Here is a 14,082-nt window from a genome sequence, read left to right on the forward strand (position 1 = left end):
ACACCCGCCCTCGGGGGCGGGACTTCCGGAACCACCCTCCATTTCTACCGGCTGCCTTGCGAAGCAAGGCCCGCCCCTTCAGCTTTGGGGTTGGCTCAGGGAGTCTTTCCGGTGATCCAGTTCCGTTCCTTGCTGCTGTGGACTCTGGGCAGCCGGGGTCGGTGAAGGTGAGTGGGGTTTGGGGACGCCGGGCCCGATGTCTGCGGGCTGCCCTGTTTTGCCCCCTCCAGACCTCGTGTCGACCTTTGTCGCACCCCTGACGAGGAGGCCGGGCCTTGCGGTTGGCCTGCTGGCAGAGCGCCCGGGTGTAGCTTCCGCCGCCGGCGCCGCTCTGCTCGGCGCTCCCTCCCTCTCCCCTCCCCCGCGCGAGGTCGCCGGGCTGTGACCCCCGCCGCCTCTGACCGAGGTGCTTCCACACGCCTCGTCTCGATCGATCCGCCCCCAGCGCGGCCGACTTCTGCAGTCCCGTGGGGGGCTGGGGAAACGTTATTCCGAGATAGTGTTCACTTGTTTAGTGAGGGACACTCAATCTCATCCTGAGGGTTCCAGCGTCGGAGCGTGTGGAGCGCTCAGAGCTTCTCAAAGTGCAGAGTTCGCGTATCCTTTCCGCGGATACTCACGGAGCCCCTCCTGTGCCCTGGGGATTCAGCAACATACAAAGGACAAAAATCCCACCATTTAGGAAGCCTCCCTGCACAGGTGCTTGGGAAAGTCTCTGTAAGGGCGTTTGTTTCTTTGGTGTCTTTAAAAGTCACCTGCAGGGGTGCCTGGCTGGCTCAGTCGGTGCAACATGGGACTCTTGATCTCTGGGTTGCAAGTTTGAAACCCACGCTGGGTGTTCAGATTACCTAAAGTAAAAGTCACCTGCCCATCATCTCCAGTCCTGGAAACAAGCTATTGCTGAGAGGGAAGGAAAGCAAGAGGCAGGTGTTGGACCAGTTCTTTTTAAGATCCTGGGGAGGATTTCTTGCAGCTCCCCTGTGATCCACCCCCATAGTTTGCAAAGAAAGGCCTTTGGCATTTCAGTCTTCCTCCTGATGTCTGGCACGGGTCTTGAATGTAGTTTGACTATGTTCCCATATTCTTAGTTTAAAAAAAAAAATGGCTGTAACCACATGGCACCTTCTCTCACATTCAAATATATATTGAAAACCTCTGTTAAGGGTATTACTAGAACGCATAGGGTACGTGCTAGTCCTGCAGGGGATAATCAGATCTGAACGGGAAGGTGCAGGTTATTACCGGTCAGATAGGGAGTGAATAGAGAGCTCCTTCAGCTTGGTAAGACTATGGCAGATTGATATGCACAATTTCGCTGGTCTTTTAACAGCCTTCTGAGAGTCAGCAGGGCTGGTATTATCCCCATTTTTGAGGTGAGGAAATTCTGGTCTAGGATCTGCTCTATTTAAGCTCTGTTGAAACGTGTGTATGTGTTAAGTTCTGTGCCCTGGAGCATCTGGATAAAATGCATGCAGTCGGAATGGAAATGTATTTAAATGATTGCTTTTATGCAGTGTATTAATTTAGCAATATTTCCAAAGGTACATGAAGAGCAGACACTAGAAAACTGGGTTTTTTAAGGATGAGTAGGAGTTGGGGAGTAGAGGGGGACAATCTTGGGGAGGAAATGATGTAGCTATATGCCAGGTTGTTGCATGCCTTGAATTTGAAAAGCTAAACTATCCTTTTTTAGTAATCCTGATTCCTTTAGTTGATAAAGGTACTCCTCAAGCTGTCAGGATGTTGATCTATTTCTTAAAGGTTTGCATGTTTCTAAGGTGCCTTTTAAAGGATTCTCTGTAAAAGCCCTGTTTTGATCTGACCTGTTTTATTTTGCAGGATCTCAAGATGGCTGGGCGAAAACTTGCTCTAAAAACCATTGACTGGGTAGCTTTTGGGGAGATCATACCCCGAAACCAGAAGGCCATTGCTAACTCCCTGAAATCTTGGAATGAGACACTTACCTCCAAGTCAGTACCACTCTAAGAGGGACCTGCTTAACTTGCTACTAAATGTGGAAGCAAAACAGTGATTTGGAATTACATACCAATTTCTTTTTCTTTTTTTTTTAAAAGATTTTATTTATTTGACAGACAGAGATCACAAGTAGGCAGAGAGGCAGACAGAGAGAGAAGAGGAAGCAGGCTCCCCGCTGAGCAAAGAGCCCGATGCAGGGCTCGATTCCAGGACCCTGGAATCATGACCTGAGCCGAAAGCAGAGGCTTTAACCCGCTGAGCCACCCAGGCGCCCCTACATACCAATTTCTGATGTTCTTCTGCTATATGGAAATCCCATACCTAGGGGTGCCTGGGTGGCTCAGTCAGTTAAGCTTCTGACTCTTGGTTTTGGCTCAGGTCATGATTTCATGAATTCCAGGTCAGGTCTGTGCTCAGCAGGGAGTCTGCTTGAGATTCTCTCCCTCTGCTCCTCTCCCTACTTGAAGACGCTCTGTCTCTAAAATAAATAAATCTTTTTTTTTTTTTGAAGCATGCATGTTTCCAAATGAAAGTAGTTTTTTGGCATTCTTATTATCTCCCTCCTAGAGAAAACTATGATGATAACTCGAGGCCATAGGAATAAGGAATGTACTATGTGACTTTTCTGTTGCTCATAGACCAATTTTAACTTCTGCTTTTCCATGTGAGCAGGTTGGCTACTCTCCCTGAGAAACCCCCTGCTATCGACTGGGCTTACTACAAGGCCAATGTGGCGAAGGCTGGCTTGGTAGATGACTTTGAGAAGAAGGTGAGACTCAGGCAGCTAAAGCATTGGTCTCATAGTGTGGCTTGTGAGTACGGAGCAGAACAGTAGCTAGTTAGAGATGCAGGAGGACAGCGTGGAAACAAGGGTGCTGTTAGCAGTCCGAGCCCAAAGGAAGTTCGGGAAAGATGGGTGGAGATATATGGTAAATATGTGCAGAGAATTCAGGGTCTTCACTTACAAGTTTCCTATCCAAAGAAACAGTCTAGTATGTTATTAATCAGGGAGGCTGAGGGCTGTGGATTTAAGTGTTTCCATTCCAACACTTCCTCAATTATTTTTTTAGCCCCTCACCTGTCTCCCTTACATCTTTTCTACCCTTTCACTGTTTTCTTCCTTTCTCTTCTCACTTTTCACTGTGTCTTTTCGCTAAATTTCTCGTCCACCTAGCCTCCTCTGACATTTACATGTTAAACCTCAGCATCCACATTTTATTTATTTTTTTAATTTTTATTTTTTTTAAGATTTTATTTATCTATTTGACAGAGAGAGAGAGATCACAAGTAGGCAGAGAGGCAGGCAGAGAGAGAAGAGGAAGCAGGCTCCCTGCTGAGCAGAGAGCCCGATGCGGGGGTTGATCCTAGGACTCTGAGATCATGACCTGAGCCGAAGGCAGCAGCTTAACCCACTGAGCCACCCAGGCGCCACCCACAATTGATTTATTCATTGGACAAATGGCTTTCCGAAGGCCTGCTCTGTGCTGGGTCCATAGGGCCAAGCAGTCTTCTAAGGAGACGCATCTTCGTCACCATTATATAAATGTTACTTCTGCCAGTTAGTCCGTTAGGATTTCATTTTTAAGAGAAATACGTTTCTTCAGAACTACAAGTTTCTAGGAGGCCATTTTTTAGGTCCTCTCTTCCACCTGTCCTTTTCAGATGAAACTGAAATTCTTGGTAATGAAGAATTGTCCAGTTAGTGACGGGACTAAGAACCTTCAGCTCCTGTTCTCAGGCTAATATTCTTTCCACTGCAACACCTCAGATGCATACTGGTTTCCTCTCAGGATAGAGGGTGTGTTTTTATCTGTAAGGATGGGGGTCTTGGAGCCCTTTCTTTGGACTCCCAGATACATTAATAACAACTGTTCCTGTGTTTGTAGTTCAATGCCCTGAAGATTCCTGTGCCAGAGGATAAATACACTGTTCAGGTGGACGCTGAAGAAAAAGAAGATGTAAGTAGTTGCGACTAGTCTTTATTCTAAAACTGTATTTCCTAATGGCTCTATATTTCTTAGAAGTTAGGTTAAGGTAGAGGGAATTAAAAGGAGCAATAAAATAAAACTCTATAAAATGCAAGTAATCTATGGCGGCAGTGCTTCAGTAGTTGGCTGGGAATGGGAGGCAGGGGACCGATAAATTTGTTCACTGTCTTGATGGTGGTGATGGTTTCACAGGTGGATACATAGATCAGAACTTCTTCAGTAGCATTTTTTCAGTATTTGCATCTTATTGTAGGCCACTTACATTTGAACAATGCTGTTAAAAGCAATTACAGAGTTAGAATTGCCTGGGAAATTATCTAAGGTAGTATTCAGACACCTAACCATCTGGGACTTCTGTTTTGGGAGCCTCAGGGTCAGGACACCACAACTTGGTTTCAAAACAGAATGTCTCTCTTCTCTTTAAGGTGAAAAGTTGTGCTGAGTTTTTGTCTCTCTCAAAGGCCAGGATTGTGGAATACGAAAAACAGGTAAAGATCAGCGTTGGCCTTTGGTTGTAAGATGTTTTCTCTCCCTCACGGCCACACATCTGTCACCTAGTGGCAGTAACCTACCTTGGATTCTTTTTTGCATCTCTGTGGCTCCGTTTACCTTAACACAGTCCCCCTCTTTGCAGCTGGAGAAGCTAAGGAACATAATTCCGTTCGATCAGATGACCATTGAGGACCTGAATGAAGCCTTCCCAGAAACCAAATTAGACAAGAAGAAGTATCCCTATTGGCCTCACAAGCCAATCGAAAACTTATAAACTTGAGGTGGGGAAAGAGCTCTGGCCCTCGTATTATAAACGCTGGACATTAAAAATAATGGATATGGTACTGTGTGTCTGCTCCTTTGCAGCTGAGACAGTTACGACTCGGAGATGCCACCACTGCAAGTGGACTTTTTGTTAAGATGGAAAGCTGAGCCAGCAGCTGTGTGCCGGTCTAGTTACCTAACGGTTAGGGTGTATAGGAGCCAGGTAGCCCCCAGGGCTGCTGAAATCTTTTTTTTTTCTTTTTAAGATTTTATTTATTTGACAGAGAGAGACACAGTAAGAGAGGGAACACAAGCCGGAAAAGTGGGGGAGGGAGAAGCAGGGAGCCTGAAGTGGGGCATGATGCCAGGACCCTGGGATCATTGACCTGAGCGGAAGGCAGATGCTTACAGACTGAGCCACCCAGGCGCCCTGGGCTGCTGAAATCTTAACAAATCGCAGTAGGGTTGATGACAGTGCATTTCACTGGAATATGTTAAGAAGAATCCTCTGATTCCCTTGAACTTCCTCTTTGCTTTCAAACCACTGGTTCCTAAGCAGTGCTCCCTTGTACTTGTCCATAAGTCAGTCCCAGGGACAGGTGGCCCAAATTGCAGATGCGACAGCAGGGCAAGTAACAAGCAGGGACCTCCTCTTCTGTGCTTCAGTTGCTCGGCATAAATGTGTAAAATGAAATTCTGTCACAGGCTAAAATGGTTACAGCTTTGCATTCGAACTCGGAAAATTATTTCAATTCCATTATTTCATTTAAGAAATTTCTGCTGTTGATCCTAGTTAGCAGGACTCCAGAGCAGTGGCAACAAATACAGGAGGTGTAAGATGAGGTGCAGGCACCCAGCTGACCCACTGGGTAGACAGCACGTGACTTCGTATCTTGGGGTCACAAGTTTGAGCCCCACATTGGGTGTAGAGATGACTTAAAAAAACAACAACAACAACAAACATTGGGGCACCTGGGTGGCTCAGTGGGTTAAGCCTCTGCCTTCGGCTCAGGGTCCTGGGAATACTGGGTATTCCATCAGGCTCTCTGCTCGGTGGGGAGCCTGCTTCCCCCACTCTCTGCCTGCCGCTCTGCCTACTCTCTCTCTGTCAAATAAATAAGTAAAAATCTTAAAAAAAAAATCAATAAGGTGAGGCGGTAGAAGGCATTCTCTGGCCCTTCAAGTCAGAGGACCTGGTCTGCCTGCCCCTTTAGTCTCTCTGAGCATTGAAGTGCTGGTTTTAGACTACTTGTTCACTGCCTTAGGACTTGCCTTTTCTCATTCACAAACCTCAGGATTATAATGAGAATGATTATGATGAGATAACCTGGGAAGGTTCTAAGTAAGCAGGTGTTCCTGGCAGAGTCATCTGTCCTAATAAGGCTTACATCCTGTAGGAAAAACGGGCAAGAGGAAGGGTAGCATGCACTAACCAGCAGTCTTTGGACATTGCTACCAAAGGTGGCAGATGGACTAGAGGAGAGTGACAGTGGCTGAGAGCGCCGGGAAAGCCATGTGGTCTTAAAGGACAGAGCAGAGGGGAGTCTGCTCACCCCTGATTATAGGGGCAGGTACTGTGTTGAAGGTAAAGTGTGGTTGAGGGGCAAGATGTGTTCCTATTAGAGCCGCTTTAGTTACAGCTTTAGTTACAGCAGCGTGTGCGCCAGAAGGCCTTCAGTGCACAAAACAGAAATGGGTATGACATTCCCTTTCTCTGCTGTGAATCACTGACCTGGCAGTGAGCCATCCTACTGAAGATCGAAGGATTCCGAATGTAAAACGTGGGGAATCTAAGAAAAAGCCGTTCAGTTTGCTTTTGGAGTGGGGTTAGAACTTGTTCAAGGAAGGACCCAACATCGGTCCCCAGGAAGTTTTGTAGCAGGGTTCCCTAGCATTGGAGACCCTTTGGAAGACGTACCGGAAGAGGTACTAGTGAACGAGTGAACGTGCCTCCATCCAAGGCATTTGCGTAGGATTGGGGCACTTTTTAAACTGTGTACTCTCCTGGGCTGTTTTGAAATTTTGGCATTGAGCGTGCATTGATTTTACATCGAGAATGATCACTAGTCTGGTGCCTGGCTGGCTCAGTTAGTGGAGTTTGTGATTCTTGATCTTGGGGTTGGGAGTTCATGCCCTGTGTTGGATGTAGAGATAACTTAAAGTCTTAAAAAAAAATCACTAGTAAAATGGGATTATGCTTTTCAAATCACTAGAGAAAAAAGTACTTTTTATTTATTTATTTTTAAGATTTATTTGAGAGAGAAAGAGCATGGGAGCCAAATGTGGGGCTGGATCCCAGGACCCTGGGATCATGATCTGAGCCAAAGGCAGACACTTAACTGACTGAGCCACCCAGGCGCCCCAAGAGTACATCCTATATAGCAAAAGGTAAAGATAGAAATCCACAAAGTAGCATAAATACATTAGTATAAATACAGAATCCAGAGTCAAACATTTCAGATAAAGATGAATCAGGGGAGATGGCTATTAGGCAAATTTTCATACTGGGTCAACCCAAAATCTAACCACAAGCTGTCCATCCTTTAAAAAAAAAAAAAAAATCTCGATATATATCTCTGTGTGTATGTGTGTATATACACATCTATCTATCTATCTATCTATCTATCTCAAGGGTTCCAGTTCATTGAAAAAACTGACACTGAAAGAAAAGATATTAGGCATATACCCTGCCTTTTTAAACAACTGTTTCAGGATAAACTAGCAGACATAATTCATGAAAGTTCTTTACAAAGTATTCCAGCCAATAAATGTGAAAAAAAGGATAACATCAGAAGTCATTATTTTGTAATTCCTAATGAAATAGTTTTTTAGGGCAAGCTTCTCAGAGGATGAGACCATAATATAAAAGGTTGGTGAAGAAGTTGACTGTGAGCAGGTTCTCAACTCCTGATGCCAAGCCTATCGGCTGTAGCTTCTGATACACGGTATTAAGTACGCAGCACCATTTGAAAGTTGTTTTGTTTTGTTTTTGCCAAAAAGTTGAACCTGACATTAACGGAGGCTTTAAAACTAACTTCTAATTTAGAGGAAATAGCTGGGATAGAGCAACAAGTCAAATGGCACCAGAAAGTAAAGATAAATGCAAAATATGGTACATCTGACCTTTGTTTTTCAAGTCAGTGGTGTGGGGTAATACAAGACGGAAGGCAGGGACAGCTTTAGGTTAAAAGAAGCTGAAGAGACCCAACACCCAAATCGTGTGTGTGACCTTACCTGGATACTGGTTCACACCCATCAACTGTGAAAAGAGAATTAGAGGGGCGCCTGGGCGGCTCACTTGGTTAAGCTGCTGCCTTCGGCTCAGGTCATGATCCTGGGGTCCTGGAATCGAGTCCCGAATTGGGCTCCTTGCTTGGCAGGGAGCTTGCTTCTCCCTCTGACTCTGCCTGCTTGTGCGTGCGTTTCTCTCTCTCGCTCTCTCAGAAATAAATAAATAAGATCTTAAAAAAAAAAAAAGCTAATTAGATTAATATTGAAGTATGTGAATGTCTCCTGGGGTGAAATGATGTGATGTCTGGAATTACTTTAAAATACTTCAGAAAAATGAAAGGATAAATGGATTATTGGAGCAGATGTGAAAAAATCCTGATAACTAACAAATCTAGGTTGGCTCATTCACTATTCTGTTTTTGTGTACGAAAATTTTTGCATTGCACATTTTTAAAGGATGGGCAACCATGTGAGTTATATTACCATCTAGCAAGGTAGAATTTAAGACAAAAACATGAAATGGGTCAAATGTAATTCTTAATAAAGGGAATAAAAATACTTGGAACCTTGACATGCTAAAAAAATTAAAATATGTAAAACCAAAAAAGTTTAAAACTGCTGGAAACATAGTAGTTGTAAAGATTTTAACACCTATTTTTGGCATTTGCAAAATGATACTATATCAAACTATAATAAAAGGCTCACTTAATAACTTATATACTAAATTCTGTGTCCTACAAACAGAATAACTGGAAACTGATAACATTAGACTATAAAGAAAGCTTCAAATTAAAAAAACAAAAACAAAAACAACCACAGTACACATCTGACTCCAGAGCAAATATTACATAAAACCAACAATTAAGGGGCGCCTGAGTGGCTCAGTGGGTTGAGCCGCTGCCTTTGGCTCGGGTCATGATCTCAGGGTCCTGGGATCGAGTCCCGCATCGGGCTCTCTGCTCAGCAGGAAGCCTGCTTCCCCATCTCCCTCTCTGCCTGCCTCTCTGCCTACTTGTGATTTCTCTCTGTCAAATAAATAAAATAAAATCTTTAAAACAAAACAAAACAAAACCAACAATTAAGGGATGCCTGGGTAGCTCAGTCAGTTGGGTGTCTGCCTTTGGCTTAGGTCATGATCCCGGGATCCTGGAATTGAGTCCAGAATTGGGCTCCTTGCTTAGCTGGGAACCTGCTTCTTCCTCTGCCTGCTGTTCCCCCTGCTTTTGTTCTCTCTCTGACAAATAAAAATAAAATCTTTAAAAAACAACAATTAAGGGGCGCCTGGGTGGCTCAGTGGGTTAAAGCCTCTGCCTTCTGCTCAGGTCATGATCCCAGGGTCCTGAGATCAAGCCCTGCATCGGGCTCTCTGCTCAACAGAGAGCCTGCTTCCCCATCTCTATCTGCCTATCTCTCTACCTACTTGTGATCTCTGTCAAATAAAATCTTTTAAAAAAATTAATAACCAACATATAAATTACAATAATACAATACAAAAATGCAGGCACTTGGAAACAAACTCATTTCCGTTTCTGTGAGAAATCAAGTAATTACAGAATGCGTGGAGGATAAAAGTAACATGATCAAACCTAGAGGATTAGAAAGATCTAGAGGGTTCTAGAAGATTCCTTGTCAAGTGCCAGCATTATACCTTGGTCATTTATATTCCCGAGGGTTTAGCACTGTGCTTGGTATTCAGAAGAATCTTATGAATTCATAATGAATGAAAAGCAAAGTCAGGAAATTTGAGCCTTGAGGGATTCACTTCTTGCTAGAATATCACATATAAACCTTGAACGATGGGGCAAACTAGTCTAATAGTAAACATAACAGTCATGACTTAACAGAGCATTGCTGTGTTCCAGGCACTGTTACACTCACTGGACAAAATCATTTCATTTACAGCTCACAACAACCCTATGAGGTAGGTAGCCTATCAAGACATTAAAGAAGTCCTGCCAGGGGCAGGGTTGCCAAGGATGCTGTTGATGTGGACCAGAGAGGCCTTCTCCGGGTCCTCAGCTCATACCTCCCCATGGCCCTCTTTAGTTTACTTGTTGACTGTCTTCTCTCACTCGAGTGTAACCTCCGTGGAGTCAGGGCATGGAGGATGGTTTTAGGAGATCTGAAGCCTGAAACCCAGAGGAGAGGCACCGACTCCAGTGGTACAGGCTAGGGCCATGATGGCGCAGGCGTGTGCCAGGGTGTGGGAGTCAGAGATGATTTAAAATAACATCCATAAAATGTGATTTTGAGTAGAGAGAGCAGGAAGAATTCTGGTTGATGCTGGAGAAGGGAGAGGAGGATTCTCTACTTCTAGTTTGGTTTTTGTTCCTACAAGGACACTGGTTTTTAAACTTTTTTGGGTAGTCTTAGGGAAATCTGATGAACGTGCAGCCTACCCACTCCCACCCACCTGCAGACATGATACCCTAAGGTGCCCGCGATGTGAGATGTTCCAGGTGGAACATATGGTAGCCACAGGTTCTCTGGAGCTGTGTGCTCCAAAGTGGACAAAAGAAGAAAAAAGAAAAAATATCTGGCCAAAATTATATATATATATATATTATATATATTTTTAATTGAGTCTCTTACTAAAGGATTATGTACATAGGAAAGTAGGGAGATCATAAACGTCCCTCTCCGACAGTCCCTTTAGAAACACTCCTGAGCCACCTTTTTCCTGCGGGCCTGGGCGGACCCCAGAGGCTGGCCCTGGTGTGTCCCCGTCGGCCGCGCGTGCACACGCGAGCTTCCGTGCACGCCTCCTCGTCTTAGCGGGGGCCGGGGGCGGTGGGGGCCGGTTCCACGGGCCGGAGCCCCCCGCGAGGCTGCGGGGCAGGGGCTGCCGGTGGCCGCTTTTAACTTCACGGGGACGGATGCACAGAGAACACGCGCGCTTCTCTCGTGCGTGGACGTGAGGCTTCCGCAGCACTTTACCGGGGCGTGTTTGGACACCGGCTGGGGCAACAAGCAGTGGGGCCGCGTTTGTCCTCACACGGGTTTATCTTCCGAAGTGCAGTCGGGCTTGATCAAAAAGAAAAGGCAAATTACCGGCAACCGAGGCATCCACACACTAAAAACACACACATCCGCACACTAAAAAAAAAAAAAACAAAACACACGCACACGATTTGAAGAAGAGAAGATTTACACAAACACACCCACAGGCACACGCTTTGAAGAAGAGATTCCCCGCTCGGTATTTGTTTTTACTTTGATAGGGAAAAGGATCACCACACGCAAAGCGCCGCACCCCAGATGGGACTCGAACCCACAATCCCTGGCTTAGGAGGCCAGTGCCTTATCCATTAGGCCACTGGGGCTTCACGCAAACGGCGCCCGATCACATGCCTCTTGAATTGTGACGCCGTGTGGCTGCGTAATGACGTCAGCCCCGGAAGTTCCTAGGTGCAAAACTCGGTTGGACGGGTGTCCTCACAATCAGCCTCAGGCGAGGGGGCTGCAGTTAGGAAAGGGTACGGAGGCCCGGCTGTGTCTAAAACAAGGATATAGCCTCGGATCCAGTTGCGGTAAAGGTTGTAGTATTAAAACGTAACGACCACGAAGGGACTCGAACCCTCAATCTTCTGATCCGAAGTCAGACGCCTTATCCATTAGGCCACGCGGTCCCCTACATAACTGTCCCTGCCAGGATACCTATTTAGCGACCTCCAACTACACTAGCATTGACGCTGCCGCAGAAGTCCCTGCAGACCGGACTTCTGACGGCGCCCTCGCTCTGGCCCTAGTACACCTGTGACGCACCTTAGCGCCCGGCGCTCGCGGTCCCCTCCCGCCCACGCCGCCACCAGCGAGGGGGCTGCACCTGGCCTGCACTGCGAGCCCCTGGGCGTCGCGGCCGCGTGGCCTAACGGATAAGGCGTCTGACTTCGGATCAGAAGATTGAGGGTTCGAGTCCCTTCGTGGTCGGTTTCTTTTTGGGAGAGGGGCGCATGCCCTTCGGTGACGCGGGCCACAGCAGCCCCGCTCGGCCTCGTCTGCGGGTTCGTTCTGCCAACCTCCTCGGTTGCCGTCCTGCCTCCTCCTCCTCGTCCGCTGCCCGGTCCCCGAGGCCGCTCGGCAATCGCCTTCCGGGAAGCCCGCTCCTCTCCGTGCACCTGCGCGCTCCCAGCGCCCTGTGGTCCCCGCGGGGCACGAACTCGTCGCCTCGCCTCGGACTCTAGCTTTTCGGGCAGCTGGCAGGAGCCCGCTCCGGTTTCGGGGCGCGCGGGCCGGCCGCCGGCGTGGCGGCACCACGGGAGGGGCGCGGGCGTGCGGCTGCGCGTTACCACGGACCACGTGGAAACCCCGTGTTGTCGCGCCCCAGTGGCCTAATGGATAAGGCACTGGCCTCCTAAGCCAGGGATTGTGGGTTCGAGTCCCACCTGGGGTGGTGCGGGTGCTTCTCCCCGCGGCAACTTTTGGTGTCGGGAACACGCGGACCTCTGTGTACTCCAACTTCCGAGACCACGACCCGGGTCCCGAGGGCTCCATGTACCTGGGCCCTGACGCCGGACCCCGGCTCCCGGCCCGCCCGCTCCTGCCGCGCAGTTTCCCAGGGCCTCGGCTTTGCCCGGGGTCTTGGGGTCAATGCGGCCCGAATTCCCCGCTCCGGGCCTGGTGTCACCGCGCCCCTTGGGGGCCCGCTATACCTTTAAGCCGCCGGGATGAGTCCGGATGAGTCGTCTCGGCCTGTGGGCTGTACAAAAGTTGCGGGGCGGTCTTCTTCGGACTTTTTGGCGTCGTTTAGTCACGGGCGCGTGAGGCGAGCAGAGAGCCAAAAAACTACGCTTTTACCCCAGGTGGGACTCGAACCCACAATCCCTGGCTTAGGAGGCCAGTGCCTTATCCATTAGGCCACTGGGGCCTGCGAGTCCGGGGAGCGCCATCCGGTCCCCTAGTCTCGGCCCGCAGCGGCGGGGCCGGGGGCTGCCGGACCCCCGGGCACGGGCGCGCAAGCCTGACGCCCCACCCAGCCCTTGCGCCCCCCGGTGCAGAGCTGACGGAAAGTCCAGGAACTTTAGGAAAAAGTAGTGCAGGAAGTGAACGAGGACAGAACAGCGTCCATCACGAAAACTGGAACCCAAGCACTGAGGGGCTTCCCCATCGCCAGGCAGTGCACGACCAGGACAAACCTTTCCAATCACAAGTATACATCACCGATCAAACAAATATTTATAACGCCAAAGAGATACTTCAGCCTAATGTTTTGGTCCTTTGAAACTGTCTACAAAGAGTAATACAAATAACGAATGAGTTCATTTTTAAATGTGACACGTGCTTAGACTCCACTATTAACGTCCGTGCATTTCTAAAAGATGTTCCCGCAGAAGCTTCAGCAGAAAGCAGCCGTTATTCCCCGTGCGCTTGCCTCGAGAATTTGCCTCCCCCATCTCCAGGCATCCAGGGCCCAGGGAACTTGGACATTCTTCTTTGCTTTTCTCTCTCCCACATGTGGAGAGTCTGCAGAAACCCATCTCCTTCCTGCCTAACCTCGGCAAGAAGCAGGAATTTGGAGCCACCTGACTCCAGTCCCTGGCCTTGAGGGAGCTCTTTAAGTTAACCAATTCGTTCCTTGAGGTGTGACATTCATGTGACAAGTGGATGAGAGCAGGCACTTCCGCATCCCAGAAGTCTCCTCCCCCTCAGTCACCACCCCCTGCAACTACTCCCCATAAAGCACTTTGGCCTTGCTTTGAGCTCCTTCGCTGAATCATTTTCACCTGCGCTCATACTTTTGCCCACCGCCTTTTAAAGGTTATTGCTTTCCTAATTAGTAGGCGCCACTGCCAAAATGGGGCTGGAATCGAGGGAGATGTAGAGTCTATGCTCTACCGGCGCCGCCAGCCAGGCACCCGAGCACCAGCATTTTTAAAGGGGGGGTCCTACTCCTGTGTCTATCCTGTCCCTCAAGCTGTTGCTTCTCTTTCCCTTTCATCCCCTCCTGTGTGTCCCGAATGCCTTTCCAGGTCCCTTCACGTGCCACTAAGGTCTTCTGAAGTCCTCTGAGGTCCATCGCTTTGCTCCAGCGTCAGCCCACAGGGATGCCTTTTCTGATTTTCCCACTGCCACCATCTCACCCAGCAAGCCCACAGGTTCTGCTCTGCCTCATCCTCAGCTGCTCCTACCC

At 48.1% G+C, this 14,082-nt stretch overlaps 1 protein-coding gene and 5 non-coding genes across 7 annotated transcripts; 3 read left to right on the top strand and 3 right to left on the bottom strand.

Annotated features, from left to right (window-relative positions):
- The first annotated feature begins 58 nt into the window (after positions 1-58).
- Positions 59-4,801, top strand: ATP5PD (ATP synthase peripheral stalk subunit d). Of its 2 annotated transcripts, none has more exons than XM_059379911.1 (6): positions 59-167; positions 1,840-1,970; positions 2,650-2,746; positions 3,864-3,935; positions 4,391-4,453; positions 4,600-4,801. In XM_059379911.1, the coding sequence occupies exons 2-6, from the start codon at positions 1,849-1,851 to the stop codon at positions 4,729-4,731; spliced, it is 486 nt and encodes a 161-aa protein (XP_059235894.1). In that variant the 5' UTR covers positions 59-167; positions 1,840-1,848; the 3' UTR covers positions 4,732-4,801. The 2 variants fall into 2 exon arrangements, with proteins under 2 accessions (XP_059235894.1, XP_059235893.1); XM_059379910.1 differs by lacking the exon at positions 59-167 and adding an exon at positions 523-699.
- A 6,401-nt stretch (positions 4,802-11,202) lies between these two features.
- TRNAR-CCU (transfer RNA arginine (anticodon CCU)) lies at positions 11,203-11,275 on the bottom strand. Its single transcript has one exon. It is a non-coding gene; the product is annotated as a tRNA-Arg (tRNA).
- Positions 11,276-11,508: 233 nt separating this feature from the next.
- On the bottom strand, positions 11,509-11,581 carry TRNAR-UCG (transfer RNA arginine (anticodon UCG)). The gene has a single exon. It is a non-coding gene; the product is annotated as a tRNA-Arg (tRNA).
- Positions 11,582-11,809: 228 nt separating this feature from the next.
- On the top strand, positions 11,810-11,882 carry TRNAR-UCG (transfer RNA arginine (anticodon UCG)). The gene has a single exon. It is a non-coding gene; the product is annotated as a tRNA-Arg (tRNA).
- Positions 11,883-12,272: 390 nt separating this feature from the next.
- TRNAR-CCU (transfer RNA arginine (anticodon CCU)) lies at positions 12,273-12,345 on the top strand. The gene has a single exon. It is a non-coding gene; the product is annotated as a tRNA-Arg (tRNA).
- A 401-nt stretch (positions 12,346-12,746) lies between these two features.
- On the bottom strand, positions 12,747-12,819 carry TRNAR-CCU (transfer RNA arginine (anticodon CCU)). The gene has a single exon. It is a non-coding gene; the product is annotated as a tRNA-Arg (tRNA).
- Between the last annotated feature and the right edge of the window lie 1,263 nt (positions 12,820-14,082).

The sequence above is a fragment of the Mustela nigripes genome, chromosome 16, assembly GCF_022355385.1.
Source record: "Mustela nigripes isolate SB6536 chromosome 16, MUSNIG.SB6536, whole genome shotgun sequence".
Lineage (NCBI taxonomy): Eukaryota > Metazoa > Chordata > Mammalia > Carnivora > Mustelidae > Mustela > Mustela nigripes.

What these genes read in the sequence shown, in the direction of transcription:
- ATP5PD (XM_059379911.1), top strand. Translation starts at nt 1,849, where the DNA reads ATGGCTGGGCGAAAACTTGCTCTAAAAACCATTGACTGGGTAGCTTTT. An exon ending in TAGATGACTTTGAGAAGAAG is followed by an intron (nt 2,747 to 3,863) that starts GTGAGACTCAGG and finishes CTGTGTTTGTAG; the next exon opens with TTCAATGCCCTGAAGATTCC. An exon ending in TTGTGGAATACGAAAAACAG is followed by an intron (nt 4,454 to 4,599) that starts GTAAAGATCAGC and finishes CCCTCTTTGCAG; the next exon opens with CTGGAGAAGCTAAGGAACAT.